General features: G+C 41.8%; 1 protein-coding gene across 2 annotated transcripts in view; it reads left to right on the top strand.

The window, feature by feature from the left end:
• The window catches only part of HUNK (hormonally up-regulated Neu-associated kinase), a 57261-nt gene that overhangs the window by 21858 nt on the left and 12723 nt on the right, over positions 1-22680 (top strand). For both annotated transcript variants that reach the window (XM_065676803.1, XM_065676804.1), the window contains exons 3-6: positions 6694-6749; positions 12219-12354; positions 14196-14323; positions 19464-19599. In XM_065676803.1, coding sequence (XP_065532875.1) covers positions 6694-6749; positions 12219-12354; positions 14196-14323; positions 19464-19599 — 456 coding nt within the window. The remainder of the gene's footprint in view (positions 1-6693; positions 6750-12218; positions 12355-14195; positions 14324-19463; positions 19600-22680) is intronic.

Here is a 22680-nt window from a genome sequence, read left to right on the forward strand (position 1 = left end):
AATGAGCAGGTCCAATTCTGCTCAAACTGATAAAATTTGACAGGCTCACAGGCAGTATATCTGCAAGTATTTTCTCTGGTTTAACCCTTGAATGTCCTGACTTACTCTGCTAACAAAGTATGTAGAGCAGTGTAGAGATGGAGGAAAATCACTGGTGGCGTGATCCAGATTTATTCTCCTAGCTCTCAGTGAGCAAAAGAAGGAAAGAAAATAATAGTTACCCCAGGAGTTATCCTTCAGCATCCTAGGCTTTTGACTGTGGCAACTCTAAAAACAGACTGAAAAGGAGAAAAAATAGTGCTTAAGTCTGATTCATTCTCACCCTGGATGAAATGGCAATGTTCTGTTGTCGTTTATGTTGTTATTTTTAAAGCAGGTAAAAATAACAGCACTTTCATCTGTGTGGTGATCTGTGGGTGTTTGCATTCAGTGAGTGTGAAACAAAACATGGCATCCTAGGCCAGAAAGTGGTCTGCTGTTTGTCTCTCTCCAGATGCTTTCATCATTCACATCAAATGAGGCAGAACATTGAAAAGTGTTCACTGACTATTTTATTACAAAAAATTACTGGCTTTGTCTGCATTATTCAGGGAATAATGTAGATGACTTACCCTGTTCTGCAACTCAGGTTAAAAAAAAGCCAGATGAAGTAAGTTACATGAAATCGGCTTACATTATTTGACGAACATAACCTGCTGAGCTTCATGATGTGCTGTTAAGACTTGGCATGGTAGGAAAGCCCTCTGATATTTGGAGAAGAGCTGGGACACAGAACTCAATGGAAATGCTTCTGTTAAGAAGCACTAATGTGTTAACAGCCTAAAATAAAAAAATACCCGAACAACAAACCAAACCTTCAAGAAACCTCATTTTATTTAGAGAGGTTACAAAACCCCAACTCATGTTTGACTGTATAGATGTATTTTAAATTGTAAATATTTTATCTGCTACGATGGATGAAGACTGCAAGTTCCCGAGCGCATGAGCTACATCTTCAGTGAGGGGTCTCCAGGCTTCAGAACTCCTTGGCTGCTCACTGAGAAAAGAAGTAACTGTTCTATATATAATTTCTTGTAATCATCTGTGTTTCATTCCTTGTATCAGGAAAGCTGCTTGGTTGCTAAAAATATACTTGCAACAAGCTCAGCTGTGAATCAGGTAGGAATATTTATCTTTCCCTCTGACAGAGGAAAACAAACCCAAATGGCAGTATCTGGTGAAGCTTTCTCTTTTCAGAGGGTGTTTACATAGGCCTTCATGCTGTCAAAAAGCAGGATGAACAATAAGCCCTTTGGGAGTATAAGGACAACAGAGAAAATTAAGTGAAAGCCTTGGTGCTTGCCACTGCATCCCACAGGAAATTCTCAACAAGCCTTTTAAAGTAATTTTAACAAAATTCAATCCCATTCAGTGCAATTACTGTCAGGATGTCAAAGAAAAGAATTTAATAATGAATTGGTAGCAAAGATAGCTTTCTATATTCCCCCTTTTTCTGCCTTCATGGCAGCATATTTGTACCTTCCACTGCCATTTTGTAATTAAAAGCAGATCAGCTCTTTTGAAAGACGCAAAAAACCCCACAGGTTTTGAGCAGAGTTAATGTGTTTCCCCATGATCTCTTTCCCTAACAGAGGAAGGTGCTGCCATGCAATCCAGTTGCTCGGGTCCTACAGGGTTCTGCTTTGGTACCCACTACTTTGTCATGTGGGCTTTGATAACTTCCATCCTATCGATTTTAAGTGCCAGTAGTCTGCCTGCTGATGCCATATTTATGACAGATCCTGCACTACAGAAAAAAAGTCTCTTTTTGAAGTGCAGAGCTGGTTTGCCTTTCTATTTTATGTTAGATTTCAGAATTACCTTTGGGCATTCTCTTGGAGTACTCTGCTGTAAACAAACTAAACATCATTTTAGTGAAGACAATAGACCGAATTGTTCTTTTATAGAGGCAATCACATTGAATTCAGTGACATTGTGACTGATAGAAGAACCAGGCTGAATAACTAATATTTTGATAACAAAGCCTTTGAAGTGTATATTGACATGATGATGAACCCAAATCTCTGCAACCATTCCATCTCCCCCCCGGCTTTTGCATGCAGCTGGGAAGTGGGCTTGCAGGTTGGGTAGTTAAGGAGTGATTTAGTGATTTATTTATTTTTTTTGTGGTGCGGTTCTGATTAAAAATAATATGCAGGAGACAGCGGCTGACAACGGGTGCTTTGCAGCTGCTTGCTGGTGAAACCTTCCTGCTCATCCCTCCTCCCCCAGACAAGAAATGAAGTGCAAAATGCAAAAACTTCGATTTTGCGGTCTGGTGACTGCAATGGCACCCCATAAGCTGCTTTCAAAAGCACGCTGAGCCTGCAGCTGAAGCCTGGGGTGGCTCGCTCAGTGGAGCAGGCTTGTGTTGCTTGGTGCACTTGGGGTTTCCAAAGTGGTCTGTGATTCTCCAAGCAAAGCCAGAGACAGATCAGCTCCATCGACAGCAGAACAAACTCCCAAACAAGCCATCTGATGAAAAAGGCTTATTTTCAAGTAGACTGTATGCTGCTAGTTTCACAAGCTGACAAGGCATAAATATATGCTGATTCTCCACATTGCAGTCATGCAGCTTGGTCTTTCTTGAGTGATTTCATTATTCACAGATTTGCCTAACTTGTACCACAGCTAGACACTCTCAGCATCGTGAAACTGACTCCTCAAGAAAAGGTAAAATTTGTGTTTGTAGTAGCATTTAATCACTGAGGGTATTTTGAAGTTCTTCAGCAGTGAATGCTGAAAATTTGCTTAAAGGGAAAGAAAAACCCGTTTAGTCCTAGTTTTTGAGGAGCTGCAACAGTAAGGAAAATGATCAGATTTACTTCAAGGAGGAAAACTGAAGGTCTCCAGCAACTGTGTTTCTGCAGCTGGTAACTCTCCCTTGCAGTAATTCTTCCTTGCAGTATACAGCTATTAAAAATGTTCAAAAAACTCCACTGACTAAAACACATAAGATTTGCTTTGAGTTGTTAAAGGATTTATAGCATAGTGCATGAAATTCAGGGTTCCCTCGCACTTTTGGGTGCAGTGCACTACTTTTTCCATTGCAACGAATTAATGTAAACATTCAAACAAAGCCGCAGCCGAGATAAGCCTCTTTGTAAAAAACAATTAACGTTTGAATTGGACAAAATTGACATAATAAAGTATTCAGGAAGTTCAGGGAAATCAGTCCTGTCTGCAGGGTAAGCCTGAAGCAGGTATGTAATTGGATTGTACTGCTGCACTTTCTGTCAAAAAGAAATAGTGGGTAATCTGGTGCACTGTTAAAGCCACCTAAAGTATTCACTGAATAACCCTTCTGTGCTGAGGCCTCCGATCTTGTCCAGACACACAGGCTCTATTCGCACTTCTGCTGTCCTGCCATCTCTGCGTGCTGCAGGGGCTTGGGCTGCCTGGGTGTCCTGTCCAGTGCCTGTCCCCACGTCCACATCTGCACAGCAGCAGTGCACCAGCTATAGCTTAGTCTGGGGGGTTTTGGTTTGGTTTCTCATGCTTTCGCTTTACGTTTCTAAAGCTGGTTCAAGTGGAATCTTCTAGTTAGTTTGTATCAAGGAGTGAAAACCTGTTGTCTTGCTCCAGTGTCACACTCAAAAGTGCTTTCACATTGACATGGTTTGACAAAATATGATGCGTATGGACTATTAGATCAGTTACCACTTACCAGCAGATCTCATGAGAACAGACATATGGGTAAACATCTTCAATTAACCAGCTCTGATTGTAGTCTATAGTAGTGCTACATTTAAAATTTTAGTCTTTCCCTCTGATAGCTTTAAAATGCCCTGTAATATTTTTACCTGTAGCTTTAGGGTTTCGTAACCTTGAATCCTTTTAAATGTCTTGTGTTGATGTTTAGCCCTTGTCACTCATTTATTATTCTAATTGCCTGCGGGTCTTTTATCCTCAGCTTACAGTTACCATCTTTCCCTTCCCTTGCCTTTATTTCTAAAGTCTTACCTCTTCTTAGCTAATGTTTACTCTGAGCTTCCAAAGGGTCCTTCTCCTTACTTTGAGATGTTGTATTGGGTTTTGCAGTGTATGACCTGAACCAGAGCTCCATGTGCTTCTGTTGTTTTCAGTTTAGTTTTGTTTTTTAGGGGTTTCATGTTTGGGTTTTTTTGTTGGTTGGTTGGAGTTTTTTCCTTCTTCCCTATACTGTTTGTTTTGGCAGTCTCTCCTGTTAAATTCCCAGCCCTGATATCTTTCTAGAGGCTGATCGCACTGTCTGTGAAAACCTCCACCTGCAAGCAATAAAGACGTGAGACGTGAAGAAATAAGCCCTTTTTTGGCAGTAGAGGGAAGCAGAAGTGGATTGGTCTGGATCCATCTGGCAGGGCATGGCCTCCTTGTGTTAAGCCATTTCTCAGCAGCAGTGGTTGCCTTACAAGGGAAGCTCCTTTTGGAGGATGCAGGGCTCATGGAGTCTCCTGTGGATGAGGAGGGGGACACCGTGGATCCCAACCGGGCTCACCACTGCTGGGGGAGCAGGGCTGGAGAGTGGGCTCTTTGTCAGACGTGTGTTGGTAAAAACATGGCCACATGTGGTTGCATCTCTGCCATGGTATTTAAAATTAGCTGTCACTTTTAATGTGCCTGGTTTCCTTAAGTTAACACACTGGGTTATTGCCAGAGGAGGGAACGTGATCCCCTCCTCCTGTCTCTGAGGCTTTATTGTCTTGAGTTACATTGCCTCTCCAATTGGAGGACTGGTGTAGAAGGCATTCCTCTCCTTAGGATATGTTCAGGTGAACACTCTAGGAAAGCCTGGATATTGCCCCTGAATACCTGAAATTTGCAAAGTATTCTCCTGTGGTAGATTTCCAGAGTATTTCCCCTATTTCTTTCCCCATGAGAAGCAAGGAAAATCTGCAAGAAATGTTCACTGGCATGTAGAAACATCTGTTTGGAGAAGTCCTTGTGGTTGTGATGAAGTGAGTGGCATCCTACCTGCAAGTAGTCGTCTGGCTCAGGTTTATTTGAAATGCATGGGCATAAGATGGAACAGAGAGGAACCTTTAAAAAAGGCTTGGAGTTGATCACAGCTATGTTTCTTTCTTTCCCCTATCTTTTCTTGTGGAAGTACTCTGTTTGGTTTGGTTGGTTTACTTGTCTTATTTTATTAAGTTTTATATCTTCATCTGTAATAGGGGCATCCTTCATTACTCTGTTTGCCTTACAAAGGCAAAATACCATGGATGTCACTGACTTCCCATAATTATAGCTGATGGCTTTATTATCCAGATTTTTCCAAAGCACGCTGGGAGAAGCATCACTGCTTCTAGCCTGAGTTATTGATATTCCAGCACGTTCATTGTCAGAAATATTTTATGTCTGGGTGGGGGAAGAATTCTTGTGATAAAGACATGGCCAACTGCTAGAAGTCATGGAGAAGTGTAGCAACCTAAATGATTTTTCATATTCTACTTAGTACTTCATTTGTACAGTTTGGGGTAGGGTTTTTGTGTGTGTATGAGTGATCTCTGGGGTGTTTTTCTTGGGTAACATGTATATCTAACATTAGGAAAGTGCAACTGTGTTCTTAAGTGATGAATGTTCACATATAAAGTGAACAATGTTCTGAAGTACATTTTGGAAAAAGGGTCAATCATCCTGTAGAAGGAGACCACTTTCATTTTATCCTCTGTCTCATGAAACTGGTCCAGGCCCTGATCTGCGCAGTGGCTCTGTGAGGTCAAGCAGGGTGGCACAGTGGAGAAAGCACTAACATGGCACTTAGAAAACCTGTGTGGCTGTTTCTCTCAGCTTTGTTGGTGGCCTTCTGGATGTTGTTTCAATCCCTCAGACCCAGTTTTCACCTCTAGCAGATGGGAGTACCAGTGCTGATCACCTCTCTAAGGAGTCTGTATACTTCATCCCCAGAGAAATTTGATTCTGGTTTCCCTTGTAGACTATAGCAGAGGATAGATGTTTGACTCATCATATAGAATCAGAATAGGTACGGTTGCAAAGGGCCTTAAGATCATCCAGTTCCAACCCCCTTACCATGGGCAGGGACACCTCACACTAGACCATGTCACCCAAGGCTCTGTCCAACCTGGCCTTGAACACTGCCAGGGATGGAGCATTCACAACCTCCCTGGGCAACCCATTCCAGTGCCTCACCACCCTCACAGTAAAGAACTTATATCCTTATATCCAATCTAAACTTCCCCTGTTTAAGTTTGAACCCATTACCCCTTGTCCTATTGCTACAGCCCCTAATGAATATCTCTGCAGAAGAAGGTTTATTCTTCAGCTGTGACCAGTGAAGAGTCTTTGGTCGTGAAGAGTAATGAGGAAGTGACCTCCAAGTCCAAAAACATGTATTTGAGATGTTTCCAATGTGTTAAGATTTCTGCAAAATTTTAAGTATGTGAGAAATTTGAAGAACCTGATTAATTACAGGATATACTGACAAATGTTTATAAAGTAATTTGGTGCCTGAAGAATAGGTCTGAAACTGTGAAAGCACTGGTAATTCTGGAGAGGAGGCAATGCATGGGGCTTTCTGCTCTGAATTGGGGAACTGTGTGTGCTGCTTTCATTCTACACATAATTATGTATGAATCCTGTAAATACACTGATAACAGTGATAGGAAGCTTCTTCATTATTTTGGAGACTGACTCCAAACATTTTATTTCTTTCAGAGACTTGAAGATAGAAAATCTGTTGCTCGATGAAGACAACAATATCAAGCTTATTGGTATGAAACCAGTTTTATTTTTTTTAAATTGGTAGTTTTATAAGGAGAGGTTTTTTAATCCTCTATGTGACAACTGCTAATGTTGCTGCAGAGAGGAGCTGAGAGAGTATAGATAGCAATCAAGCTGTTCCTGACAGCATCTTGTGAAAAAAATGTTCCAAATAATTCAGCTTTAAATGCGTATGGGAATAATCCTACATTTTTTAATGAACAGCTTTCGTATTCAAGTCAGGAACTTTGTAAAGAATTAACGAATTGACAACACAGAAGTAATATATTTTATTATCTTGATAATAATTTCATATTTACTAAGGGTTGGATTCTGCCCCCATATGCATATGCTTCCTCCGAAGTCAGTGGGAGTTGCACACATTTTTAGCAGCTGGCAGAATTTGGTCCTATATTTATATTCGTTAAATTTGCTTCCAGCACCCACTATGAAATTGGTTTAGAGGGCTGTTAAAAAATAAAAAAGATCAATGATGGATTCTTGATTGTATTTGGGTATCAGTTGTACACAGCGCGCGATTCATTCAAGCTGTGCAGACATTTGAATTAGTCATCGGTGGGTGCAGTCTCACTGCCTTTGCTTAACGCGCATCAATGTTAATATGGGCATTGAAAAGAAAATATTTCCTTCATAAAATAACCCCCAAACATCTGTTTATATTTATCTCCATGCCTACACTTCTGCCAACAGCGGGATCCATGGTTGCAGACTGGAAAACTTGACTTGACTTTCTTTCTTCAAAAGGTTTCATGATCTGAAAGGTGATGAAAACCACTTAACATTCAGGTCATATGGATGCTCACTCTTAACGTATCAAGCGCATGCATCTCCAAACAAACAAGAAGAGGATGGTTAATGAAATCTGAAATAGTCAAAATGAACTTAGGGATTTCAGTCTTTGGAAATATTACCCCAACTTTTAGTCATTAGTCTGTAGCGAATCAACTGACTCTGGGAAAATAACAGCAAAAGAGAACTCTGCATTACCTCAGCTATGGGTCAAGAGGATACTGATATGTTACCATGAATCATTCATCAGTAATGATGGATACCACCCATTATCTTGATTTAGCATATAAGTGAGACCAGATGGTTTGCAACAGAGCTGTATAGACATCTGATAGATTTAAAGAATTTTTGTTACTTTCCTGTTATTGGGTGTTTGATTACAGAACAGTATGTGAACTTGACATCCAGACCTAATCAGATGATACATGTACAATTAAAACTCACATGCCAAAAAATTACTTCCAAACTGTTCCTGCAGTTGCCTCAGTTTCATAGAAAGGTCTCCTCGCAGTGGGTGGTGTGGGAAGAATAGAGAAAAGAGACAGTTCGATCTTCCATAGCCTTGCTAGAGTTCAAATAAGTTGTCCTCAGGTCTGCAACCTGATGTTTTGAACAAAGCAGATTGCACACAGTATGTATAAAGCAAAGCAATGAAATCCCACCATCCAACTGCGTATGTTACAAAGTAGAAAGGTTGCTTTATTAGTAATAATTCTGCTGTAAGTCAAAACAGACGTAGTATCATAGTCAGCTCGTGTCGTATCGTGCTAGCAATGCTGGTGATCTCTGGTTGTCCGCACTGAAGAAGCAGTTCTTCTGTTCTTCATGCTCCATCTGCTGCGCTTGTGGGGAAAGCTGTGGCAGGGGCTGTGGAAACCAGCCTCAGGTCCTTGGGCAACTCTCCTCGCCAACACCTCGTTTAGAGGTGGTAGCAGTAGTGGTCGAGCTGCTGCACAGCTTTCCTTTGCCACCAGGGTTTCCCAGGACAAGAAGAATTTTCCAGCACCAGTCTGTTGCTGGTGGAATAGACCAGATAATTTACTCCTCTTCCACCTCCCTGCCTGTCCCCATACTCAGTTCATTCAGCACTTAGTACATTTTAGGTAGTCTGTCTTCCTAGAAATGTGGTGGATCAGTTGTGTCATCACATATTCTATGCAGGAAGGTTCTTCAGCAGCGAAGAACGTGGTTTTAGGAATTATGTGCTGCTTTCTTTGCCTGGTAGTAGAGACTTTCATCTACAAACCCAGCTTACATTAACTGCTTTAGGGTGGGAGATTGGTCTGTGTGTCTTGTGCAGCAGGAAGCACACTAGTAGGACCTAATATAATGTTGCTTTTGTAATAACTGTGGAATGAAGAAAACCCACCATAAAGGAAAAAGAAAAGGTGAAATTAAGATTAAAACTGTACCAGGAAGTAACATTGAAAGTACCTACTTGTTTGTGCATTTCAGTGAGAACTGAATCACTTGATGCCCTTTCTTCACCAAGCTACTTAATGGCAATTTCTTTTTGTTACTCTTTTTTAGCTACATGACAAGGTGTTTTATAGTATGTTCTTAGATAGCATTATTAGAAAAATTCCTTTTGCTGTGTTAAGTGGATTTATTCTTAGCCGTCTGTCAAGTCTCAAATCTAAGAACATCAGGATTGGAAACTGTGGAAATAATTCACTTCTCTTCATCTTACCAGCCCACGGTGGTAGGTGTCTGATAAAAGATGCTGTGAAAGTCACTCATGGGCCATGCAGAGTCCTTGGTGTCCTGCTCAAGGACCTATGGCACAAAAAGGACCCTGCCAATACCTAGCTCTGCTGAGCTCTGTGGAGCGCTTCTGGTCAAACTCATCCACAAGCTTGGTGCTGTAAGGCTTCTGTCGTTAATAGCTCTTTCCCTATTCCAACTGTCACAACTTCTGAGATAAGTGTATATCCATAGTTTAATGTTGATCTCCCGGAGGCGTGAAGGAGGAGTAGTGTACTGCGATACTTCGATAGCACGAACAGTGGGGGTGGTGGAGTTTCCATGTCATAATATTTACTTTGGAAAACCAAATGTGGCCTTTGATCTGGGTTCTGTAATTAGCTCAGTTTATTGAAAGGAAGCCTCAGACAGAGGCAGGAATGGCAGTGAAATTATCAATGCTGGTGGTAATACCATCTTTATCAAGATCAGCAGTGCATCCTTCATAAAAATCACACTGCGATCGCTATGTGCTGCCACAGTGTTAATAACAATATTGCCATTTCTTTTGCGATAAAATCCCTGTCCCCAGTATTCATGTCTGTGTGCATTCTGCATCTCAATAGGCACTAGGAAAAAGAAAAAAAAAGAGTATACCAGCCTAGATTAAATGAATGAGCTGGAAAAAGTAAGAGAATGAAAACCTCCACTGGAGTATATGTCCAATGATAATGAGGAAGGGGTGCTGATTTACACCCTCACAGAATATAGCCCTTATGTACTTTAGTTGTAAAATGTTATATTACAGTCAAGTAATTTTGAAGGGGTCTGACACAGTAGGGTAAAGGCCGTGAATAGTGCTGTGTGGAGATACTGTTTCTAGGAGTTTTAAAAGTAATTTTACAGTTGACATAACTCATCTCAGTCCATAGCTAATAAGTAAGTTAAGTTAATTACATAAATGGATCCTTGGAAGTATTTGTATAAGACCCAGGGATAATACGTATCTAGCAGAGATAGTTAAGCAGTGTCCAGAGACAGTTGTTTTCTAGCAGAGACAAGGAAATTGTCTTGATCCTCCCTTGTTTTAACAGTGTTCTCCAGCAAAACCTCTTTGAGCTTCTTTGGATGTTAAATGTGGTGATTCTTGTCTCTTGTGCTTGTCTCGCTCTCAGAGATGCAACCAGTCGAGTGGAAAGCACTGAGCAGTCATTCGGGCACTCCGGCTCACACAGTCATCTTTATAATTGCATTTTTTTGTAGGCATTATAATTTTTTTTGCCTAGTTTTGTAAAGGAGCAAGGTTAATGGGGGTGCCCTGATAGTGCGCCTCCAATACCTTGTGGAACTCCTATCTGATTTCAGCCAAATTTAACGTGGGGTAAAAGCTAAAGGACAGGCCATTACTTTAAGTCTTCTGCCAATAAGCAGGCAGGTAAGGGAGAGAGACCCAAATTAATGACTCTGTGGAGAGGGAGTATTGCATGAGCTACATTCAGCCTGCAAAATGTGATGCTTTTAGCCCAGCCAGGCAGGTGGGTAGTACACCGAGAAAGCTGCTGTTTTACAAGACACGTGGATGCAAGACACAAGCCTGTAGGAAGAGGATTCAGCAGTCTGCTTCTTCTGACTGCCTCATCTATGCATAAGACAGTTTTAATTTTAAACACACATGCATTCTGGGAATTCTTAAGAAGCCTGGATTAAAAAAAAAAAGAGAAACAAAACAGATATCAGTGTTCTTAAGAGGAGTATTTCTGTTGTTGCAGCTGTCATCAATAGCAAGCTATTAATAAATGCAAACGTCTTGGATTGTGACCTCCCTAGATCTGCTACTGCTGGATATGTTGCCCTGCAGCAAAGGCCGTTCTCCCAGCCTGTCAGCTTTGCCCATGTCATCTTTCTTCATACAAGCTTGTCTTGCTTCTTCCCCTTATCACGTCAGATTGCTTGATTTCACTTTCAAGACCCTTTGCAACCTCTGCTTGCCTTACATGTCAGCTGTGGTTCCATAATTGCTTTCTCCCAAGCCAAGCTACCACTAGACAGGGTGGGCTTGCACTCCCCTGGCTGCACATTGCCTGCCTTTCTTTCTTTCACTAGCTGTTTAATTTTTAAGACCCTTCCCTAAACCCAGCTCTGCCTGCATCCATACCAGCACTGGAGCAAATGGGGGATGTTGGGAACACCCTTCTTGTCGTCAGCCTGGTCTTGGATTGGCTGAGAGCACTTGGGAAACCGCAGCCTCCTTTGGTGCAGAGAGGCTCCCTCTTGTCTCCAGCAGCACATGGTGCCAGCCTTTGCCAGTCCCTTTTTATTAGTGCCAGCTAAAGAGTGACAGATACACCCAGGGGCCAGAGATACAGTAATGCAAGGCAGAAGTCAGGCAGGGAGAAGCCAAACGAACATATTCCCCTTCTTGCTCCAAGACTTCCCTGTGCTATTTCAGAGCTGAAATGCTGACTTTCCAACCCTGTTAATTTGTGCATTGCCACAGTAGTCCCAGAAACACCCCACCACCACCACCTTACATCTCATGGTTCACTTGCAAAATTTAAAAGAAAATCTTGAAGAAGTCCCGCTTAAACCCAGCCTCTACGTAACATAACGCAACGCAGCACAGCAGTATGGAATCTAAGACAGCCCAAGGTGGTTTTCAGTCCCATGCACATCACGTAGTGCCGGGGACAGTTAACTCTGGTTGTTGCCATCCATGTTCCCAGTGAAATGCAGTTGCTTTGTATATGAAATTGATAATGGTGCATATTCTAAGACTTTTTTTTTTTATTGTTTGTGAAATCTCTGGTTATTTAGCACCTCAGAGAAACAAATTATGTCAAGTTTTTGCATGTGGGTGACACTTTTACCTTAGGCAGTTCATTGCTTAGCTTTTGGAAAAAAATGTGCTTCTTTTTGCCTTGTGTTCTAGAGTGGTTTTACTGTATCTGTCTCTTTCATAACTAACTCTATCTCTGTGCCTTTCACAGACTTTGGATTGAGCAACTGTGCAGGCATCTTGGGTTATTCTGATCCATTCAGCACCCAGTGTGGGAGCCCAGCATATGCAGCCCCTGAACTTCTGGCAAGGAAAAAGTATGGGCCCAAAATAGACGTTTGGTCCATGTGAGTTACTTCTCTAGTTTGCAATTTTTATTACTGTTACCATTACCCATTGCTCAAATAAAAATGTTATTCATGTATTTGACTACTCTGAGCGAGAAAATCTGCTTAATCAGCATGACCATCTGAACTAAATTTCACAGTTACTTTGTTCTGAAATACATCTTTTATGTACCTGTATGTAGATCGCTAGAACATAAGGCGTAGAGAGACTGCAGTAAAGCACAACTGCTGATCAGTGATGTTCAGACACAGTAGAAGACATGGCTCTGGCATGAGGGGGCCTACAGCTTCTTTTGTTTTCCCCAGGGGATCCTCAAGCATTCATGTGGGCTCTGTGTACTATCCACAGTCAAGCTTGACAGGAAATGTGATAATCAAGTCAAGTCATCACTTTGAAAACACAGTTGTTAAAGGGGAAGTAGAAATGGCCAGAAAACTTGTGAGCCTTTGTGAGCTTGTTAGTGTTGAGGCAAAAGAGCAGACAGAAGTCTCCAGTGCCAGAAGTAGAAGAAACTACAAAGATGTTTTGGAATCAATGAATTTGCCTGCAGTACTGTTACAGACTGCAATTCCTACTACCTTCCTGTTCGCCATGGACATGATGTTGGCTATCCTTGTCAGTCCTGGCGAAGAATTAGCTGAAATCAGCCGAGTTTTAGCTTTTGCTGTAGTAGCAGTAGACTTTCACTCACCAAGTGGGGTTAATAACATTTGTGTAAATTTCAGTGAAATAACAGAATTATGGCAATTCCCAAGTTGAAGTGTTTGGAATGCTTGGGGAATGTGAAGCACTGTATAAGTGCTACTACTGCTAAGAGAGATTGGCGGAGAGTTTATAAATTAGACCAGAACCTCGGTTAAATTAATCTCTCCATTTGACCCAATGGGTCCCCTATTGCACTTCAAGGCTCTTTAGAATTTCCCCTGCTGAAGCCTAATTTGTGGCCTGTCCTAGGAGATCCACAGCTAAATCGTTGGTATGGCTACTGAATTTCTCACTCCAGCAGTGGGCCATCCATCCACATAAAGGGTGACAGTACCAGCCCTGAGGAATGCAGGCAAACAGAGCACAGGCATTCTTGTAAACCGTTTACATTTCTCCAGTAATAATGTCCTGCTTTTTTAACTAAAAAAATAAAGAAAATGTGGTTAACTCCTATCCTTCCCCATAGTTGGACAAATGGTGCCTGTGATCACAGCTCATGATAGCACACTGGTTTAGTTTCTCTCTGTTCACATATGTGTATTTAGCAGACAAATTCCCAAAAGGGAGGAATTCCACTCAAACTGACTTTAATGCCCCTTTAAGAGGAAAAAGACCAAGAATGCCCAACCCACTTTTCAACCCTGACTTTGCTAGGCATAAACAAGCAGTGAGTTCTCTGCTCTGAAAAGTGTAATTTTTCACACCTCATCTTTGGGCTGCATCAGAGGCCATGGAGGTAATTTTTGGGCGCTGAAGCAGGACCTGCCATGTCTCCCTTGGTGTGGGCAATCATTCCTAACCCAGGGCACCATCAGGACAAGGCCTCCAATAGCAGCATGTTTATGCAGCCTGAGAAGAGACTTAATTGTGGTGTGGCATTTAGCTGAGGAGTTGCCTAAGAGCTGGGCTCAGTTCTGTGGCTCCCAGCTTATGTCCTACACATTGTGTGACCTCCATGAGCAAACTGCTGGGAATTCTTCCCCAAATTGTTGTGTGCAACAGAAGAGGGTGCGCTTTCTTGGTCTTTTTTAATAGCTGTCAGACATTAAAGATGAAGTATAGTCACTAAAACCGAAGCTTAAGTTTTTCCTTGTTCCTGTTTATTTGATTTCTTTTAATCTGTGTTCTCTTTTAGTGGGGTGAACATGTACGCAATGTTGACTGGAACATTACCTTTTACTGTTGAGCCATTCAGCTTGAGAGCTTTATACCAGAAAATGGTGGACAAAGAAATGAACCCTTTTCCCACCCAGCTCTCTTCAGGTAATCAGGGGGGTGTGCTGGTTCCGGTTCAGATCCAGTTGGCCGGAACTATTGTGTTGAATTCTGGATTGTGAGTCATGCTGCCAACATGGCATGTTAATTGTGAAGAATACTCTTTTTTTCCATGTTAGCCTCCAAAAGATCTGTGGGAGTCGCTGTACTGTAAATCCTTTCGCTTTGACTTCTGTACGTAAACTGGGAAAGTGCCGAGTTGTGCTGAATATGAGAGAAGAACAAACCTGTGAAATTCTGTGAAATTGCGTTTCTAGTGTAGTTGGTCAGTTTTGCACGTTCGGATGGTTTTAGCGTAGGGCATGGACGCATGAACACGTTATTTTGGAATAACAGATTCCTGGGCTTTATTGTGACTAGGATTAAGTGATAAGCTACCTCAAGTGACCTCACATTTATTATGGAATGGTGACATGCACACAGAAAGTTATTTTGTGGCCGGTGGCCGGTGATAACCTTTGTGTCCTCACAAAATGCAAAATTGTTGATGTATTAACATTAGAAATATTCCTGCTTCAAAGCCGTGTCACTAAGCAACAGAATAATTTTTCAGCTTATAGCAAGACCGTTGTCAGCATTTGGAACAAACTCTGTTTTGTGGTTGCATTTTATTTCTGTATGCTAAATTTCTTGTTCACGGAGAGCTTCTGTTCTCCTTATCTGGCAGCCTGTCTACAAGGAGCATTCAATAAAATTAAAAGATTGCAAATAGAAGAAGGGTAATGGAGCATACATTTTTACTCAGTGCGTTAAGGATGACAACTGTCATTACGGGGTACAAGCAAAAGCCCTTGGAAGTTGTCTCACAAGATGAATTCTCCAGGTAGAGATTTTCCTACATATGGAAGAAGGAGGTAATTAAGGATTTTCTCACACAGGTTATTCATGGATCAAGCAGAGTATGTTGTTCCTTGTTCACTCAGCATCTGTATGAAGTACAGTTTTCCTGCTAGCAGTTCATATTGCTGGCATGTTGTAAAGTGGTCGGTTTACAAGTGAGCTGGGATGCCGCAAGGCTTGCCGTCTATTTGACGCAATTAGACTTTTGGTATTTCCATTCTAGAGACTTCCCGTTAGGATTCAGTTGCACAAAACGGCTATTTTAATGTTCTAGCACATGCTCTAGAGGCCCAGTGAGTAAATTAAAAGGAAGATTATACTGACTGCTTCTTGCTGGACTGATCTAGATGCCAAACCTGCATCAGCTGCAAAGTTATTCTTGACTGAGGGACTTGCATGGCATAGTAAACATTTTCCAAGTTCCACAAAAAACTCACTGAACTTACCGCCCAGAGTGATGCTTTTAGCAGTAAGGAGCAGTTATATGATGGCTGTGTAGTGTCTTTGAACCAATGAACTGTTTCCCCAGTCATTGTTTTCTTTCAGTTGTCTTTAAGTGGGAGATTTCACTGAGTTCACTGGGACAACTCATGTGTTAAAGGCTGAATCACCCATGAAAGGTCTGTAGAAAACCAGACTGAGGGTAGCAAAAAAACCCCATTATTTTTAGCAGGTTTCATTTTAATATTTTATTCATCCTACTGTTTTATAATGGAGATCAGTTTTTTTCACAAACGCCTGTCTGTAGCATTTGTAGCTCACTGACACTATGGTCTTCAGTGAAAACAGTATTTTGTTTACCCTGTGAGAACTACAGCAGCTTGAACTTTCAGAGGTGATGTCAGTTAATGGAATAGATTTAAACGTGTTAACCTTTACTCACCGTGAACAAAGGTATCCATCGGTTCTTGATCTAAGTCAGTGGCCTTCTGCCTTCACAGACATGGCGAACTGTGATTTAAGATGACATTTGTTCTTGCCATGTTTAGACTACAGGTCAGTAGGTGGAAACTCTACTCTTCTGCTCTGCAAATCATTGTGTTTGTTGACTTCTTAGACTTACGGATTTTTTCTTGAATTGGATTTTCTTTTTCTATAAATTCACATATAGAGATTTTTTGCAGGAGTCTGTTTTGCTTGTTCACTGCATTGTCTTTAATACTTAATTTGACAATTACTGAACACAGAGACCCATCATAAAAGTAGCCAGTCTTATCACTAAGCAAGAGTGCATTTGATCTGTGTTAGTTAAAATGTTGGGTAACCACGAGCACCCAAAGCAAGTGTGTAGCAACAGGGAAAGTTTGGAGTTAGTGTTTGATTTTCCCATTTAGGAAACCATTTTTCATGAAGCTTTTTAAACAACCTAGCTATCTGATTATTGATTTTAGGTGAGCAAGGTTCAGTTACTCAGGAAGTTGGTATTCACCTTGCACACATTCATTTTTTCCCTCAGTTTACAGCTTGTGTGTGCTCATGGCCTTCCTTCTGGACCAGGGAAATAAAGTGGAGGCAAGGAGAAAAGCTATAGTCTATCCATCCCTGTAGTTTGGAGGAAGGATTTTATTAGGTGGAGCTCACTCATTGCTTGTGAAATAACCTCACTGCATTTTCTCCAGCCAGTTTTGTAAGCAGTACCTGTATACCTGATTATAACCAGGCACACCCTCGCAGAGTGAACAAGGCGCTTAAGTTGGTGTCAGTCATGAGAAGGAAAATGAAAATGGCAGAGGTCCTGTAATCCCCACCTGAAGTGTGCCCTGTTTCTGGTCATCCCTGAGCTCAGTACACTCAAGGAAGTGAAGAGAGAAATGTAGTTTCCCATGATGCTGGTCTCTCATTTGTCAAAAGGGCAAAGTTTGCTCAAAGTTACACCATGGGAACAGAATTCCACTGAGTGCAGGTCACCAGCTAATCAGATTAGCGCTGTCCTCGAGCTTGTCATAAAGGAGGCCTCACATAGTGAGGGCCTGGTGGGGCAGTTCACAGCGCCCTTTGTTCACCAGCCTTCTTGAGGCAGCAGACAAAAATGGCTTCAGATGCGGTGGGTCCAAAAATTGATTGGGCATCTGCATGTTTGCTCCTTGGGAGACCAATTTTGCTGTCCCACAGCCACACAGCTAACTGGAGAAGGCTTCTCTTCTCCTCTTGCCATCTAACAGCTCAAATCAGCCATGGCCCTGTTACTCGTCTCCTCCACGTTTCCTGGGTCTGGCCAGCCAGGGAGCCTCCTGGGGGGAGTTTTCTCTCCAGGATTAGTTTCTCTCAGTCTGGATCTGTTGATCTCCACGGTACCTCACACTCTTCACTTAATCATCCTGCCTTTCACCAAGGGGGAAAAGGAATTAAGACTTTTAAGGAGACATTAGCTGATTTGAGGAGCGAGGGTGGTGCTGGTGAAGAGGTAAGGTGTGGGTTTGGGGAGGGGTTATTTATTTTCCTCTGAACCTGTGGGATGCGTGTGGTTTCTAACACAGAGATGGGGGGAGTGCTGGAGAGAGAGGAGATGAAATGGAAGAACAGGGGGTTTGTTGTTTGCTATAACGGGGGTTCCATACCCAAGAGGTGTACTTGGAGCATGCAGAGAGCAGCTGTAGCATCAGCTTCCAGGTTTATGAACTTAGATATAGGCTTTTCCTGCTGCTTCCACAATTTTGCTGTTGTAGGAAAATAACAAATTTTTTTTGAAAGATTTAAGTGAAATATCTCACATAAATCAGCGATTTACGAAGAGAGAGCTTAGAAAAAATCTAGCTGATGCCTAGCTGAACCAGTAAATGCATAATTGTATGTATCGCTGCACGGGCTGCCCTGCCCTGGCGCATCAGCCCAGCTGTCCTGTCTTGTACTGTGAGAGGGAGGTGATGTGGGTGGGCTTGAGGAAATAAAAATGCTCAGGAGGACAACCGGGCAAACACAGAGGAGGGCAGCAGTCTCTCAGAGAGAACCTGTGAAGGGCAGCGGTGCTGTGCCTAGGTTAGTGTTTATGCCTTTTTCAGGTGAGGACATTGTGGCCTCACCAGCAGGCATACTATTCTCCCTAAATTGCACATAGGAACAGGAATTCAGAAGGGTTTTGCTGTATTGCTGGTGGAGAAGACACGTTGTGGCTTCACTGCTTCGAAGTAGGGAATGGTGTGGTGCTGTGTGAGCATGCTGTGGCAATGAGACCAAACACCTGTAAAGCTGAATGGGAAGACCAGCTCATAATACTGCAGTTTTCTAGCACTGAGGCATTAGCACTTCCAGTTCTATCTGTAACACAAGCCTTTAAGGGGTTTGGTTTGCCCGCGCTGATCCGAAGTAGTTGTATTGGCTGTACTGCATTCAGAAGACACATCCCAGAGGACGCTGTCCTGTGCCACAGTGGTACTGGGCTGCCACTGCCCAGGGCACCTGCACGAGTAAGGAGACGAGTAGACACGGCATGCTCAGGAGAGCGTAGGAGGGAAACTGCAACTCTGCTGCAGGAGAGGGTGGAAAAAAGCTGATAAAGTGAATCTAGCTTTGATAATTTGAGAAATAAAGACCAGTCCTAGTTCAAAGAGGGTTTATTTTCAGCTCACATAGGCGCTTCATGTGAGTCTTTAAGCAGATCACTTGATTTCATTGCTTTTAATAATATAAGAAGCACATGACTAAAAAATATCAGAAAAGTGCTTTGGAGAGCTTTTGCAAGAAACTCCTGGGGAATGGTTGAATGTCACTGAAAATTAAAGGTTCAGTATCTGAAAACAGAATGACGCCCATTAATTTTACTGTACTCTTTTAATTTAGCTGAAACCTCCTGCAAGTGACTGTAAGTTGGATGGAAGCTGGGAAAGAATTTGTCCTTACAATGTCAAAGGGAGCCCAAACCTCCATTGTCTTCCCTCCCAGCTCTGCATCCCTCCTCTCCCCTCCACTCGCCCCAAATCCATCTTCTTCTACTTTAAGCGCAGATTGAGCAGTTTGCCTCTGACCTGACATCACCCTCTTGAACTCATACAAAATTTTAAGTTTTGGCTATCCTGCTCATAAACTTCAAACATGCTCTGAAACAAAAGGTGCTATTTCTCCTCTCCTTTATGACTCTGTAAATCATTGTGATTATACATAGTTGTTTATTTTACTTATTGATCCCTTATAATTTTTTTCCTTTTTTCACAAGAACATTAGCACATACTTTAAGGAAAATGATCCTTTTCAGTATACTCTTGGTCAGGCTACATACCTGTAGTAACCTAGTGATTGTGTTAAGTCATAAAGCAGATGACATATTGGGGTGCTTTTCTTGATTTCTTTACAGCGGCCATAAACTTTCTACGATCTCTACTAGAACCAGATCCTGCAAAGAGACCAAACATCCAGCAGGCACTTGCAAATCGATGGCTTAATGAGAATTACCCTGGAAGAGCACCACCTAATGTCACATATCCAAACAGGTACCATGTCAAAGACTGGAGAAAGCCTGCCAGGTGTATGTACGTTATATATATTAAAACACGGACAACTCCATTGTTTCAGTTCCATTAGTGTGACAACATCTGAGTGCATTTCCTGGGATTGCTTTTGTGACTCCATCCTACATGTTGCTAGGATTGACCATTGAATATGCTTTGCTTGAAACAGTCAAAACCAAGACCTCAAATTAGAAGCTGGCATACGATACATTATTTGCAGGGTGGTGCGGGGTGTAGATTATATGATTAATTGGATGCAGAGCTTGGAATGGGTGCATGTGACAGGTAGTTTTGATCTTCTCGTTGTTTGTCAGTAACAGCCAAGCTCCTTTTCCAGTAGAAGCTGTGCCTATTTGTGATAAATATGTGAGGTTGCAAACCACAGTGAGAAAGATCAGAGTTAAATGATCTCGCTCTCTTGGCTGTTGATCTTGAACACCTGTACAGTGCTGAATGCATGATGAAATGCAGATAGCCAACAAATCTCACAGCCAGTCAACCAACCATTTAGGCAAAAAGAAAAAGAAAGATACCTGTGGTCTGTTTTGGTTATAAATAATCTTGCTTGGCTTTAAATAACTGCAGTTTAGACCTGACACCTGGACCAGCCAGCCTGGGCTCTCATTACAGTCGCTGGAGATAAATAAGGGCCCTTTTTTAATAATGATTAATGTGACTTATTTTTGATTCTGCAATAAGATGACTTTGTGCCCAGGAGATCCGAGTTCCTTTCCAGTGACACTTAGAAATATGTGTATATATTTGATCAGATAAAATCTTCTTCTTGTGTCAAAGCCCATCAGCTGTGTCTCATACACAATCCAGTACTTGCAGAAGATTCATTGTAGGAGTTACTGGCTTGCAGGCCAAGATCCTGAGTAGCACTGAGGACGTGTTGGTCACAGCCCGCATGGTCCAGGCTCCTACCTGAACTCCCTTCCCTCTGCGTGGACGGGAAAGGGAGGTGCCCTAATTTAGCAGCAAGCATTTCCTTTCTGGAGGTAGTGTCTTAACTTTCAAGTACGGCATTGTGGAGAATCACTGTGACTATGCCGGTTTTTGACCTGAGAATAGTAATAGGTCTTCTGCTTTCAAAATATGGTTGGATAGATGCTGAGCAGCTTGAATGCCTGAAGGCGTCACTTTAGCCATGCACTGAAATGGGGAGGGCAAATGTGAAGCCAGCTGCCTGGAATCCCAGGCCTATGTGGGCAGAATATAAATATGGTGCCTACAAACAATTGTTTCATAAGGAATAAGAGTGAGAACAGGCAGACCCATTATCTCGACATTACTGCCCCAAATTTAAGAGTAGTTGAGTTAATTTGTGCAGTATGCTGTCCAACAAAAGGAAATCTGAGTTTCTATGGTTCATTGGACTATACTGAAATATGGTGCATGTGAACATTGTATGGTAAAGAGAGAGAAAACAAATGTAAACTGAACGAGTCGTTAAGCTAATGAAATCACTGTCATAATGAGTCTAATCAGTCTATCAAATGTGGCATCTGTTAAGTGAAACTGAGAGCTGTATGGGTAATTTGATTCACTTGCTGTGTTTTCCTCATCTGCAGAAAAGAGGAAAGAAGACAGAAATAGTGGCTTGAATGTGCTTTTGCAATTCTTTTGCATTTGTGGGTACATTGTCATGACTCTATGCTGTCATTCCTAGCTTGCAGTTGTCATGCTTTAGTCAGGTTGTGGTGGAAGTGTCCCTTCTAGAGTTTGCTCATTGGTGCAGTTAGATGAGTTACAGAAGAGGCTAGCCTCTATTAGAATAGCTGTGCAATGCTCTTTATTTATGGAATACCCGTTAATTATTTCCTTCTAAAGACAAACAAATAAAATGGAAGAACAGAGGAAAATGTTTTGCTGAACTATAGAGAGCGCATGTTTGCTCATGCATGTATGTGTATATGCTGATGATGATAGTCCTTTCCTATTATAAGCACTTTAAAGGGAACATCAGTGTGGAATGCTATGCTTTGCTATTGAAAAAACCCATCCCACAATAGTTTTAATTTCTTTCTCATTTCACTGTTTTTCTCGTAATTTGGTCTGAAATCAAAAGAAAGGTAGAAAGATGCTCCTTCTGTCTGAACCCAGATTTTACGTGGAGCTGTAAAGGATAAAAGCCATACAGATTCTTTCTTTTCAATTCATTTTTTGGGGGAAAATATTGTTTTAGTTTAATTAATTCATACCCCAAACATGACCTACGTAGACTTTGTAGTACTGGAGTCTTATAGGGAAAATATCCTTTGAAGCTTGAAATATTTAAAGATGTGGCTCAACTCCTTTTGAGCTTACCTCAGAAAGTACTGCCAGAGTCAGCTTCAACAGAGTTTCACCAAGTTTTTGTTAGTGTGCAGGTATAGTTAAGATGTGTTGGAATAGTTCTGAAAAGTCCACTCCTGAATTTGCAAAGAATCACTTCCTTTCTTAATCGACACAGGTGAGAGGCTGTGTTATGTTCTTGCAGTGCTCTTCCACTATTCTGGGGGTAATACCTGTTCCCAAGACAGAAACATGGTAGGAAAGGGGAGAGCATGGAGATAAGGTGGACGAACGGCAGAAACTGCATTTTCAGGAGAATATTCTCTCAGGCTTTTTATAAGCTTGCTTTTATTAAATAAATTCCCTGAAGGCAAGCAAAAAATTCCCATTTTGCTGAGCACTTGAAGTAGAAATTGCTTGAATTTCTTTTGCTGTCCAGATGCTTTAGCGTGCAACAGCCAAGATAAGTTCTGCTTTTGAACTTAAAACCCCCCAACCCCAAGCATTCTTTAGCTGCAGAACGAATGTTAATAAGCGTGCCGAATAAAGGAAAAAAGTTATTTGAGCTTTTCCAGACTGTGATTCACATCTTGTGTAAGTCTTCTGCATCTGACCCAGGCTGCTGTCAGCGCTGTTGCATCACAGGTGCACAGGGCAGGATGGGAAAGGTGGAGAATGGTCATTTTGAAGGGGGAAGGCAGGTTATAAAAATCCCACACCCTAAACTCCCCAAAGTTGCCTTAGCCAGACATTAAGTTTGATGTTAGGAGCAAAGGATATCCTTTA

The sequence above is a fragment of the Lathamus discolor genome, chromosome 4 (assembly GCF_037157495.1).
Source record: "Lathamus discolor isolate bLatDis1 chromosome 4, bLatDis1.hap1, whole genome shotgun sequence".
Classification (NCBI taxonomy): Eukaryota; Metazoa; Chordata; class Aves; order Psittaciformes; family Psittacidae; genus Lathamus; species Lathamus discolor.